Source organism: Carassius auratus, unplaced genomic scaffold (assembly GCF_003368295.1).
Source record: "Carassius auratus strain Wakin unplaced genomic scaffold, ASM336829v1 scaf_tig00214150, whole genome shotgun sequence".
NCBI classification, from domain to species: domain Eukaryota; kingdom Metazoa; phylum Chordata; class Actinopteri; order Cypriniformes; family Cyprinidae; genus Carassius; species Carassius auratus.
Window position 1 is genome coordinate 486588 of NW_020527538.1, and position 14570 is coordinate 501157.

The 14570-nt window shown below is 36.4% G+C and overlaps 1 protein-coding gene across 1 annotated transcript in view; it reads left to right on the forward strand.

The window, feature by feature from the left end:
• Positions 1 to 14570, forward strand: part of LOC113091265 (electrogenic sodium bicarbonate cotransporter 1-like) — a gene marked incomplete at its 3' end in the record, with an annotated part of 72896 nt that overhangs the window by 17857 nt on the left and 40469 nt on the right. The window contains exon 4 of the mRNA XM_026256673.1: positions 49 to 222. Coding sequence (XP_026112458.1) covers positions 49 to 222 — 174 coding nt within the window. The remainder of the gene's footprint in view (positions 1 to 48; positions 223 to 14570) is intronic.

Sequence of the window (14570 nt, forward strand, 5' to 3'; positions counted from 1 at the left end):
TTGTGTGATGCCATGTCAACCTAATAGCTTCTCATTTTATCTTCTCAGGTCACCACACCATATACATCGGTGTGCATGTGCCTAAGAGCTCCCGCCGACGGAGACGTCATCGCCGACGCACCAGTCACAAGGACAGAAAGGAGAAAGTGACTGAGAATGCTTCGGACAGGTCAGATGCAGAGAACAATGAGGAGGCCAGCAACAGCATCCTCAAACCACTCAGTAAGCGCTTGCCAAAGAGCCGTCAGTTCACGTTAAAGCTGAGGGCTCCTTCATAGAGCCAGTCACAAACACACACTCACATACACACACAGCTACAAGCCAAGGCTGCTGCTGACTTTACTTAGTCAGAACAGATATGTAGAGCTGCCTAGCCAGCGATGAGTCTGTTTGGACAGACAGGGGCTAGGGCTACTGCGTGTAAGTAATAACCATCCAAATGGGTCATGATTGCTTGACATGAGCCGCTGGAGGAGGGAAGTATGCGTGTCTCTGAGATTTGTAATGGTGAAGCATTATACGCCCAAGGGAGGATCACTTAGGAGGTGTTTCTGTTGATCTGGATCCCAGGACTTTGAATGCTCTCTAATGATGTGATAGCTGAAAGGGAGAATGAGGAAGAAGAGAGGAGGTGAAAGGGATCGCATAAGCGAGGGAGAGGCAGACACAGAGAAAGAACATGATCATTTCAAGTCACATGAGGAAATTTTTTCCCTAAAATCATTAGGGATGGGTACCGAAACCCGGTATTAAAATGGGCCCGGGGCTAAATTATGAAAGACTGTAGTATCAGTAAGATCTGATGGTACCGGTTCTGCTTTCGGTACTGGAGGGGAAAAAAATTGATGTACTATGTATTTTTGCTTAATAATGTTATCGAGTTAAAGGGGGGGGGGTGAAATGCTATTTCATGCATACTGAGTTTTTTACACTGTTAAAGAGTTGGATTCCCATGCTAAACATGGACAAAGTTTAAAAAATTAAGTTGTACGTTTGAAGGAGTATTTCTGTTCCAAAAATTTTGTTCTGGTTTGTCACAAGTTTCGGAAAGTTTTTTTCGAGTATGGCTCTGTGTGACGTTAGATGGAGCGGAATTTCCTTATATGGGTCCTAAGGGCATGTCTGCCGGAAGAGCGCGCGCTCCCATAGAGCAGAGCAGAGACATTCACTTTTCAGAGCGAGAGACCGAATTGTCACAAAAGAAGTGTGTTTTTGGTTGCCAGGGCAAGACAACCCTGCACAGATTACAAAAAAAAAAAAAAAACGCATTAAGGGACCAGTGGATGGAGTTTATTTTTACAGAGCATCAACAGAGTTGTGCAAGTGTTTTTGTTTGTTCCCTGCATTTCGAAGATGCTTGTTTTACAAACAAGGCCCAGTTTGACGCCGGATTTGCACATCGTTTATTTCTTAAGGATAATTCAGTCCCAACGAAAAATGGTCACGATCGTGTGTTGGAACCGCAGGCGGTGAGTAAAACGGCTTCAAATATCTCTGTGTTGTTATTTTAGCTATCGGCGCGTAAGCACATCAAGTAAACAACATGCGATGTTGTCATCAAACTTCACTTTCCACATGTACAGCTTAAAAAAAAAAAAAAAAAAAAAGAAGAAAGACGACATAAAGTGGAAATTAGTCATTTTCCAAAACCACTAAGCAAATATATAAAGTTTCAGTACATACCACATAGAGACGTCGTTGCTGATGTTAAATTTCAGCCTCTGGATCTGATTCTGGATCATAAATATACGCTGAATCTGACTGTTAGCCATGGTTTGTTTTGGATGTTTTTTTCCTCACGGTAATGTCACAGCTTCCAAACGCTCTCAACGCAAAAGCTTACTCGCGCTCGTGATTCTTTAGCTCCGCCCACACGTCATGCCTCCAGGCACTCGTGTTTTTCCAGGAAAAATCGGTACAGACTATCTTTCTCTTATGAATATAATAAAACTAAAGACTTTTTGGAGTTATGAAGGATGCAGTACTACTCTATAGGTACTCAAGATTAACAGGATATTGAGTGAAAATGAGCATTTCACCCCCCCTTTAAAAACATCTCAACTTTTCAGAATGCAGCAAGCGCACCGCAGGTCATGTAACTTCCTCACCTTTTCTGTAACAACGTTGAAAGCTCAGCCAAGATGAAGGAACAGCTGATAGCTGTATGTGGATTTTTAAATTAATTTAGTAGCAGAGCTACTGCAAGCAGTTTTTAGTGCTGCAAATCCATTTATCCATTGCTGAAATTTCCGCGTCTTCATGGAGAGAGCGAGTCATGGTTGCTTAGTAATGGCAGACTCCTCAGGAGCGCAAGTGCCCGAAGGCTTTGGGGGGAAAAAAATCAGAAAGCGGCGCGCCTAGCGTTTTCCACGCGTTTTTAGACGCGATATGTGAATGGCCCCTTACAATACGAAAACTCCTTAATACAAAGAGTGACGATGGCAACTCTATACTTCACTAGAGCTGATGGAGACGCTGGTTGTTATAAGTGAAACAAAATGTTTGCATGTAAGGGCGGAAACACAAGCAATCTATCAAAGCATCTTTCAAAAGTGCATTATGTGCAGACAGAGAAATGCTAAGTTTTCGACTGCCTAACACAACACAAAGTACCGATAAGAATACCGTTCCGGACCAATAAGCAGTATCGGTAAGAGTAGTAATACCGTTAAAACCTTAACGATACCCATCCCTAAAGATCATAGTGATCATGTTGACTTATTTTCAGAAATCAAAGTCGAGAAATGTAGGTTTAAATTAATTATTTGCCAAATAAGCATTGATGTTATTTTTTCTTTCAAACAGTCTTTACACTTTTTGGGGAAGTCGTGGTTCAGTGGTTAGAGAGTTTGACTCCTAACCTTAAAGGTTAGTTCACCCAATAATCTTCTGCACGCATGTGGACTTGAATGCCATGACAACGTAGCATATCATGCAATAAAATCAGTAGATTTTAAATCCATATCCTACCTTTTCATAAAATCCATGACAATGAACGTCATCAGAGATGTTTAATTCACAAGCATTCTAAGCATTATTTCTACTTGCGGGCATTCACATCAATACACAAGTCATTCTTTTGGTTAAGTTAAGGCTATTTTCATTCAACTCGATGTAAAAGCAATAGAATAAGTATGTCTTGCATTCTTGAACATTAGTGTACATTGCAAATTAATCAGTTGCAAAACGGTATCCATTCACATTCACTTTTTGTCTGGTTGTTATGATCAGAAAAAATAATAATATTCACATTATTGTATGTTATAGCATATGGGACAGCCTGTGATCACTAGATTTGAATGGTAATCAGCATCCAGATATTGTCTATAATACGGCCGTTACTTTATTTTGCCTTGGCTTGACTTGTCACTTTTTGCCCACAATGCAGAGGCAACTTTAAAAAATAGGAGTAAAAATAAAGTTTGAGCTAATTTTATCTCTATCTAGTGTCCTACCTATAATTAATTTGTCCCGACAAGTCATTTTTCTCAGTTTCGCACGGAGTAGCTAAGGTCTTTTGTCTTTGGAGGGCAGTAATGACATTTGATGGTGTATTCGATTTAAGAGACATTTTGTTAAAAAACAATTCTGTGTGCCACTGCAGACATTAAAGCATAGGGTTTTGGAACGACATGCGGTTGAATAAATAATGACACCATTTTGGCTGATTTATTCTTCTAAATTCTTAAATCTGCTGAGGATTTAGTGCAGTTTACTGTGCTGACTCCGCATGAATTTGGTTATTGACTTGAAACTTATTCAGCTCCTAATGGAAACTCAAGTGCAACCAAGCAGAATCCAGAACTTGACAGTGATGTGGACCCAAAGCTCACCTGACCTACCATCTGTGGGATTACAATTCATCCTCTGAATGTCCTTCATCAAAAAAACATTTTACAGTATGGTCCCATTAGTTAACATTGACATTAATAGATGCGTTAAAAGAAAAAAAAATTGTTAGTTGTAAAAAATTATGTAATTGACTAATGTTATCAAATGTAACCTTATAAGTGTTACCGTTTTAGTAGGAATACATAAACTCATATACATTTTCAAATAATTCTGTGACTCAAGGTGTGTCATCTTTGATATGCTATCTCTTATTGAAGTTTAAGCACACAAAGCAGATTTGTAGATCAGTCTGACAAGTCAACATCTGGCTCAACTAATGGTGTGAGTTAGGAAGTCCAGCCCCAGTTTTTTTTTTTTTTTTTTTTTTATCAGTTATGTAGAGGAGATCTAAAATGGAGAGTGAGCTCTCCTCTCATACATTCGTAACAAATCTGACCATTTTTACATGTGCATATTATATATATGTTTTGAAAATGTCAGAATTCTCCAGTCAACGTACAGTATTTTGCTGTAAAATGTGTCAGTGTCTGCTTTTCCCATGAAAGGGATTTTCTGATAGAAATTGATATAGTGATGCAAAAGATTAGGGCAGGTACACATGCAACAATGTTCTGGCTTCTTACCTTTCGACCCTGAGCAGCGTGAGTGCTGAACTTTGCCTGTAGATGGATTACTTCCTGATTGTTATCCCTTATCCGGATGTTTGTTTGTTAGTATTAATCTTCCTCTTTATAGATTTACATATAACACAGTAAATCTCCTTTAAATGTGAACAATATGAAGTAAAAAATAAATTGTCTGCAGGAAATGTTCTAAATATGCTCATATCCCAAAATTCAGTGATTATTTGTCATTCCAAAACTCCATGACTTATTCTGTGGAATACAAAAGGTGAACTTTGTGAACTTTTTTGTGAGCACTGGGGGTATCACTTTATACTGTCCTTGTTATTAAGGGAATTCTGCTAATTCTACTTCAGTGCTGTGAAGTCAGAGTCTCTTGAGCTGTTGTCATTATATATATATATGTATGTGACGGGAGGAGCACACGACAGACACAGTGGGCGTGGCGTCAGGCCTCGGAGAAGGTTTTATTAACAGAAAAAAAATCTAATAAAAACAGGGGATAAAGGTGGAAAAAGGGGAAGAGTGTCCAAAACAACAGGGAATCTGGTGTCCTTGTCGTGCTGTGGGATTCGTTTAGGTCGGGCAGTGTTCATGGAGGAAGGGTCCAGGTAAGGGGTGGAGTCCAGCGGCCACACGCGCTCCCCTCTTCGATCCGGGCGCGAGGGGTGGCGGCTTCCTCTAGTGGCCGTATCACTCTCGTTGGCCGCGGCACTGGTAGGGGATGGACGGCCCGGCATCCTTGCCCGTCGGCCATGCAAACGGGTGCGGTTTCCACATGGATCGCGGGTCCGGCAGCTCACGTCTCTAGTGGGGCGGGAGTCCCTCAACGCACCCTTCCTGGACCCATGAGGACACCAGTGTGCTCATGGGTATATTATATATATATATATATATATATATATATATATATATATATATATATATATATATATATATATATATATATATATATATATATATATAAAAACAGCTCCTTATTAAAACAAATGAAAATGTTATATTGTTGTAGTAGTTATGAACAAATACAAAGATGTAACTTTTTATATGGAACTCTATAACTCTTTATATTGAGTGTGTTTTTACTCAATTGGTTCTCTATAGGGCTTATGTTTTTTGGAACAAAGCAGGAATTACGGTCTGGCTGAAATGGGCTCATGAACAAATATTGTAACGGGACTCAATTACATTAAGCATGTTCTTAAAACCTGCGTTTTCCACAACAGAGTAAGGCGCTCGCTCACTCAGTATGCGCTGAAGGCTCGTTGCAAAATGCCTAAAGTGTCTTTCACACAGGACGCGGTACGCGCGGCACTGGACCCTGGGCTCAGCGTTGCCCTTCAGATATAACGCAATTTGCGCTGCACTATGCCAGAGCAAAGTATTTGGAATTTTCAAAACTGCCCGTGCATACGTTCTATTTATAACAGTTCTTCTATCTAATAACGTGCAGGCCTGTTAATTGTATCGTACTGCTCAGGAAATTCCGACACAGTACAGTACTAGACCATTTTGTTTTCCATGCTTGTTTAGATGCCCTGATCGATTGGTAAAGTGCACCCAAACACCAGACCTGTTGGTTATTGGAGGATCTTCTATTTCTGGTCTGTTAAACGCATTGGCCATTTTGCAACGAGCCTTCAGCGCGTACTGAGTGAGCGAGCGCCTGACTGAGTAGCCTAACATAAACATATAAGTTGGTGTTTTTTTCTTCCTCGGGGGTGTCAGGGGCGTTGCCTGTTACGTCATTTGGGTTATTGGGCTACCTTGTTGAACGCATATCATTTATATTTCACAATTTTCTATTTATTTTCCAATATAATTAATTAGTCCAACGGTTCAATACGAATATGCGTATCGTTACACCCCTAATATATATATATATATATATATTAGGGGTGGGCGATATCTCGATATTTAAAATATATCGAGATATTTTTTAAACACGATATGGATTTTGACATATCGTATATATCGATATGTTGTTTATATTTAATTCTGATTCCGTCACTTTGCTTTTTTGCCTTCTCTGTGCTGTGCTCGCCCCCGCTCGCTCGCCCCCGCCTCTTTGCTTTTGTCCCCAATCCCTTCGCGTGTATAGAACTAGTCTAAAAAACAAAGTCTAAAAACAAAAGGACAACTGGCTCCATTATATGGAGATACTTTGGTTTTAAGGCGTAGGACGAACAGAAGGCAGATGTCTAACGTAGGGCCCAATGATTTCCGCTATGCAGAAAACGCGGACGGAATCCAGTCATAAAAACGGTATTTACAGTTTAACGCGGAATGTCACGGAATTGGTTAAATTTTGAATGAATTATCAAAAGTAGGTCATGCACTTAAATCAAATCGCGATCTAGACTAATATCTGCAAATATTAACCCGGAAAAGTCTATTTAAATATGAATCCTGCATGTTCTGCGTGTCTGTGTTAACGAATGGCGCAGAAGCGCATCTTCATTCATTAAACACACGGAAGCGCGTGATGCTCGCGCTGATTTCAGCGTCTTTCCTATCACTGATAAACGTGTATAAATAAAAGTATTTGGCAGAAATATTTTACTATTGTTCAGCAGAATGTATATAGCCCACTACTACTATTATTAAAATGAAATGAACATATTTTTTTAAGGAATAATCACACAACATTTCTTCCATGTTTTATTTTTAATAGTAAATCCCCTTTGTTTACCAAAAAATAAAGTTTGCTTAATTTTAAATAATTAAAAGATAAATTAAATGTTTTATGCCTTCATTTGACAACCAGAAAAATGTAAATACACAGAATTTCTGAAGGGAAAAAAATTTCACATAAGGCTATTTTAAGATTTTTTTAAACTAATTAAGTTGTTTTTATGCATTTAAATAATTAAACATGCTAAAACACAGAATTAGGTAACAATAAAGCATATGGTGAAGAAAAAAATAAGACGTTTCATAGGGCCCTAAACATTTTTGCAGTAGCTTAAGGGGGATATTTTTCCTGTAAAGATATCGAGATATATATTGCATATCGAGATATAGCAAAATATATCGAGATATATTTTTTGCTCCATATCGCCCAGCCCTAATATATATATATATATATATATATATATATATATATATATATATATATATATATATATATATATATATATATATATATTAGGGGTGTAACGGTTCACAAAATTCACGGTTCGGTTCGATACAATTCAGTGGTGTCACGGTACGGTTCGGTACGTTTTAGATACAGCAAAAAGAAAACATTAGCAGATAAATTTCCTTTAATGTTTCTTAGCAGCCTCGTACTGAACGGTTCAATACGAATACGCATATTGTTACACCCCTAATGTAACGATATGAATAAAAATGTTTTATTTATTAAAACTAGCAAAGTATGTTTTTTTTGTTTGTTTTTTTACATTGAACAATGATGGAGCTATTCTTTACCCATCTTCTATGGTGTTTTCGTAGCAGCATACTGTATAAAACAAAAACAGCTCCTTATAAAAAAAAAATGAAAATGTTATATTGTTCTAGTAGTTATGAACAAATACAAAGATGTAACTTTTTATAAGGAAATCTATAACTCTTTAAATTGAGTTTGTTTTTACTCAATTGGTTCTCTATAGGGCTTATGTTTTTTGGAACAAAGCAGGAATTACGGTCTGGCTGAAATGGGCTCGTGAATATGGAGCCAGAAGAGTCTCAATAAAGATAAATGCACACACTACAGTCACATATGCACACATAGGATTCATACATGCACACACATAATTCATAAATACACACACAGGATACACAAATGCACACAAAATTCACAAATGCACACACAAAATTTAAAAAGCACAGAAGATTCACAAATGCATACAAAATTCAGAAATGCACACAAAATTCAGAAATACACACACAATTTAGAAATGCAAACAACATTTACAAATGCACTCAAGATTCACAAATGCACAGGACAAGATTCAGAAATGTATTTCTGATGCACACACACATATATCTTGATTTACAAACTGCTTGCGGTCTGTGAACTTCACTGCATTTGTGTGTGAATTTTGAGACTCCCTTGACTTGGCTCGACACACAAATGCCTTTTTTTAAACAGGGAATGATCTGCAACCAATCAGATATCTCCCTTGTTTTAGCCAATCACAAGAATGCACCCCACGTGGGGAATTGTTTACTTATAAGCCAATCAGCGAACGACTCACTTTCCTCACGCAGCGAACGACTCACTTACCTCACGCAGCCGGCGATTCACTTTGCGCAGCCAGCGACCCACTTTGCGCAGCGAACGACTCACTTTCCTCACGAGTCACGCAGCGAACGACTCACTTTCCTCACCCAGCGAGCGACTCACTTTCCTCAGCGAACGATTCACTTTCCTCAAGCAGCGAAGTTGAGCGAACGATTCACTTTCCTCACAAGTCACGCAGCGAACGATTCACTTTCCTCACGAGTCACGCAGCGAACGACTCACTTTCCTCACCCAGCGAGCGACTCACTTTCCTCAGCGAACAATTCACTTTCCTCACGCAGCGATCAACTCACTTTCATAAGCGAACGACAGCCGGAGACCCACTTTTCGCAGCCAGAGAGTCACTTTCCTCTTGCAGCGGACCACTGACTCTCTCTTCATGTAGGGACTGAATATTATAATTAAAGTGACTTCTATATTGCATCCAAAAGAATATTTAGATATATTTAAATATTCAAAAAGGTTTAAACAATTTTTTTTTTTACTTTCATTAAAATATTTCAATAAAATGAAATAATTGCCTATTGCAAATTTATGAATCCATGGTTAACTTTTTTTCTGCAGTCACTGGGCTATATGTACTGAGACATTTTTAAATTTATATTTTGTAAAAAAATAATAAAAAATAAACCTGAATTGTAATCTAAACATCTGTATTTTCATACAATTTAATACAATTGCTGTGTGAACACTTTCATGTGATTGGCTTATAAGTAAACAATCCCCCCACGTGGGGTGCATTCTTGTGATTGGCTAAAAGAAGGGAGATATCTGATTGGTTGCAGATCATTCCCTGTTTAAAAAAAAGCATTTGTGTGTGAATTTTGAGACTCCCCTGACTTGGCTCTACACACAAATGCTTTTTTTTAAACAGGGAATGATCTGCAACCAATCAGATATCTCCCTTCAGTGAAGTTCACAGACCGCAAGCAGTTTGTGAATCAAGATATATGTGTGTGTGCATCAGAAATACATTTCTGAATTCAGCGTTCTGTGCATTTGTGAATCTTGTTCTGTGCATTTGTGAATCTTGAGTGCATTTGTAAATGTTGTTTGCATTTCTGAATTGTGTGTGTATTTCTGATTTTTGTGTGCATTTCTGAATTTTGTATGCATTTGTGAATCTTCTGTGCTTTTTAAATTTTGTGTGTGCATTTGTGAATTTTGTGCGCATTTGTGCATCTTGTGTGTGTATTTATGAATCGTGTGTGTGCATCTATGAATCCTGTGTGTGCATATGTGAATGTAGTGTGTGCATTTATCTTTATTGAGACTCTTCTGGCTCCATACGTGAAGGAATATTGTAACGGGGCTCAATTACGCATGTTCTTAACACCTGTGTTTTCCAACACAGAGTAAGGCGCTCGCTCACTCAGTACGCGCTGAAGGCTCATTGCAAAATGGCTAAAGGGTCTTTCACACAGGACGCGGTATGCGCTGCGCTAGTACAGTACTAGTCCATTTTTGGAGGATCTTCTATTTCTGGTCTGTTAAACGCATTGGCCATTTTGCAACGAGCCTTCAGCGCGTACTGAGTGAGCGAGCGCCTGACTGAGTAGCCTAACATAAACATATAAGTTGGTGTTTTTTTTTTTCTTCTTCGGGGGTGTCAGGGGCGTTGCCTGTTACGTTGTTTGGGTTATTGGGCTACCTTGTTGAACGCATATATTATATTTCAAAAAATTTTATTTATTTTCCAAATATAATTAATTAATCCAACGAACCGTTCGGTACATAATGCATACCGCGTACCGAACTGAAAGCCTCGTACCGATCGGTTCAATACGAATACGCATATCGTTACACCCCTAATATATATATATAATATATATATATATATATATATATACACACACACACACACACACACATACACGTCTATGTTACTAAGAGGGGACTATCGCTCTACACTGACCAAGAGGGGACCAGTGTTTCTGGTCATTTTTAAGAAACAAAAATTACATACAAAATTTTCATTTGAGGTCTTTTTTCATAATATAACTGAAAAAATGCATTTTTAATTTTTTTTTAAAAACATGCCAAGTGGGGACCTGAGTGACGTCTACCTATCCAACAGAGGACCTCCATAGACTGCAATGCAACTGTGTGTGCAAACATTAGGGCAATTGTACCAAGTGTTTCTTTACAATCTAACTGTATTTAAATGCAACTCTAAACTTTGAAACATTCACACTATATCACCACTGAAGAAATATTCTAATAGAAATCCAAAATGTTTAATAAATTAGTATGACATGCAGATATTTTCGGGGCTTGAGACTAATACAAATACACTTCTCAATATATGAATGCAATCACACAGATAATAAGACAAAACAAGCAAGACACTATAGTTAATTTGAGGATAGCAAAAATAAAGTAAAATAAAGAGCTCTTTAAGATAACAATTGCATGTCAATACTTTTGTCAGTAAAGAGTGCATGTGTTAGATAAAATGAGTTTGGTCTCCAGTTAGATGGTGATGTGTGACGCCTGTTAGACTGAATCACCTCTTCTTACATCACAGACACATTAACATTATATGTTAACTTAAGAAACAATATTATATGTTAACTTAAGAAACAATATTATATGTTAACTTAAGAAACTACATTATATGTTAACTTAAACAATATTATATGTTAACTTGCTGCATTGAAAAATTTCAATTGAGTTCAGTAAAACACCTTTTAACTATGCCACTTTAGCTGTTTAACACTGACATTTTCCAGAGGCTCCATTTTTTGTAGGGTATTATCAGCATTGCCATTATATTCAAAAATAAATAAATAAATGAATAAATGTAATTTGTTAAATGTAAAGGCAACCAAACAGATCACGTCATACTTCACCATCTAACTGGGGACCGGTTTGATCTTGGAGGCCAATTTGTGCATTTTTTTAATAGATAGATAGATAGATAGATAGATAGATAGATAGATAGATAGATAGATAGATGGATGGATGGATGGATGGATGGATGGAATAGTGCTAATGTTGATCTGAACACTTAGGTCCCCTGTTAAATGGTAAACTGCGACATCTCTTTGGTTGCTTTGACATTTCTTCAGAATTTCATGTTGACTTTGAAAATATTCAATTGGCTAAATTTCTAAATCAATGTTACAATCAACATATATTGTAACATTATATTATCATCCTTGCCATAGCATTCAGAGATGGTGAGAATGTGAATTATTGTTAAATGTAAGGTCAGCCAATCAGGCGTCACACTTCACCATCTAACAGGGGACCAGTGTGCTTTACTCTAGAGAAATCACCACTACATGCACAGACCTGTTGCTGTGTATGTTTAGCATGTACAGTTTAGTCTGTGTGGAATTGTTTTTATTATTTGACTTTTTTCTGTTCAACACAAACAAAAATGACCCTCATTGGCCGATAAGAAACATCAAAGGAGGATTCGTTGTAGAGTGTCTGACAAAATGGTAACACTTTAGAATACTGTTTCTTACTTACTACATAACTAATTAGGAATTATTGAAGAACTAACAGGTGATTATTCATTAACACTTAACTCACTACTGTTAACTACTAAGAAAGATGTGTTAACTAATCAGTATGTAATATAATTTTATGATTGTGTTAAGTAACAGTTAGCTAATCAGTAACTAATATATTCTGTGATACCTGCTGAATAACTACTATTAATTATCTACTAGTTAAGGTTCAAGAAAAATAACTATGAAATAACTACTTCTGAACAGTTATACGCAAAAAAAAAATAACACTATAATAATCAGGCTGTGTCCCACAAATCAAGTACTTGAGTAAAAGTACAGATACCCCAATAAAATATTACTCCAGTAAAATTATAAGTAGGCTTGTTAATTTTCAAAATTACTTGAAAAGGACAAGTACAAATAACTACTACAGTAGCAACTTTGTTACAGCCCAATTATTAGCCTATAATGGAAATGAAATATGGATTTAGTTTACTTATAAATGTTTAACTTTTGATTATGAAATGTTTGTTACATTAATTAAAATGTGGGCAGTATACATGTTAAAATGGAATAAAATATGCTGTATTAAGAAATGTTCTCATCTGAAATAAACAGATGAGAGTATTTTACAAAGTGTATGATTACTTTTATAGGTTGTTCTTAGTCAAAATGATGTAGTTTATTATTTACTAGGTTCACTTTAGAATTCTGTAAGTTCTGCAAAATTATCTGATAATTCTTTATTAATTACTAATGGGTTCCCTATGTTTTCACTTTAGAATACTGTTTCAGATTCTAAGTAATTTTTCAGGAATTATTTGATAATTAATTATTAATTGCTAATCGGTTCCCTATGTTTTCACTTTAGAATACTGTTTCAGAATCTAAGTAATTCTTCAGGAATTATTTGATAATTAATTATTAATTACTAATGGGTTCCCTATGTTTTCACTTTAGAATACTGTTTCAGATTCTAATTAATTCTTCAGGAATTATTTGATAATTAATTATTAATTACTAATCGGTTCCCTATGTTTTCACTTTAGAATACTGTTTCAGATTCTAAGTAATTCTTCAGGAATTATCTAATAATTCAGCCTGATCTCACAATCAAAACGTACATATTTAGACGTAAATTAAAACTGGCCAATACGTATGTGCCTTTACGTATTTACAGTGTTGTTTACGTATTATCTGGACGTAATTACAGGTTCGATATGTAACTAAATTTACATAAAAACAACCTAAAATACGTACAGATAGAACGTGTTCTCTGACCAGTCAGTTATCCATAGAAAAATGCGTAACCCCACCCGAACCTAAACCTACCCAATTTATACAGAATGTTAAAAGAATAAAACATAATAAAACACAATTTTAGTAAAAATATAACATTAAAACGTTATTTTGAGCCACTAACGTTAATTCTACACCTACTCCTAAACCTACCAATAACCATTTCTTAAAACTACATAACGTTACTGTTATAAATAAACAAATAACAGACAAACAAACTTAACATTAATCATTTATTTTTTGCGAAAAGATCAAAAGTGGTACCAAAAGTAGTTCAAATGATAATGAGTTCCAGTCGCAGTCCTCTCTGGAGGTAATAGTTTTTATAAGGTACAGAGCCGAATTTAATTTATTAATCCGTGAAATTATGAATCTGTCTTCTCTCCGTGAAGGCGCACTGGCGCAGTACTGTTTTCAAATGTCTATCAACTGAAACAAGGCATGTCGCAATCTGTGACGAATTAGGTGAGAACCAATGAGAGTTCGATATCAGTGCCGTAAACCGTGTCGTAACGTTTCTCGAGGGTGGCGCACTGGCGCTATTTTCACATTCAAATCAAATAACGAGCGCGGGCTTTGACTATGTGATGGTCGCTGTTACTGAGAATGAAGATGAAGATCGATTGATAAAGGGCCGAATTTGGATATGTTCCTTGCAAACTTCTGGATTCTAAAGATATGGAGTACAGCAAACAAATAAAATGGATGTGATTTGTAATTTCATGCTGTGCTTTTGTGTATCTATGGTTGTAATGCCACTCATTGGATAGGAGAAAATCGCACAGCAAAATATTGCAAAATGTTTCAGGTTCAAAATAAGTCATTCAGAATTATTTGATCATTAATTATTAATTACTAATGGGTTCCCTATGTTTTCACTTTAGAATACTGTTTCAGATTCTAAGTAATTCTTGAGGAATTATCTAATAATTATTTATTAATTACTAATGGTTTCCCAACATTTCCACTTTAGAATAGGTTTAATGTTTCAGGTTCAAAATAAGTCCTGCAGAATTATTTGATAATTAATTATTAATTAATAATGGGTTGCCTATGTTTTCACTTTAGAATACTGTTTCAGAT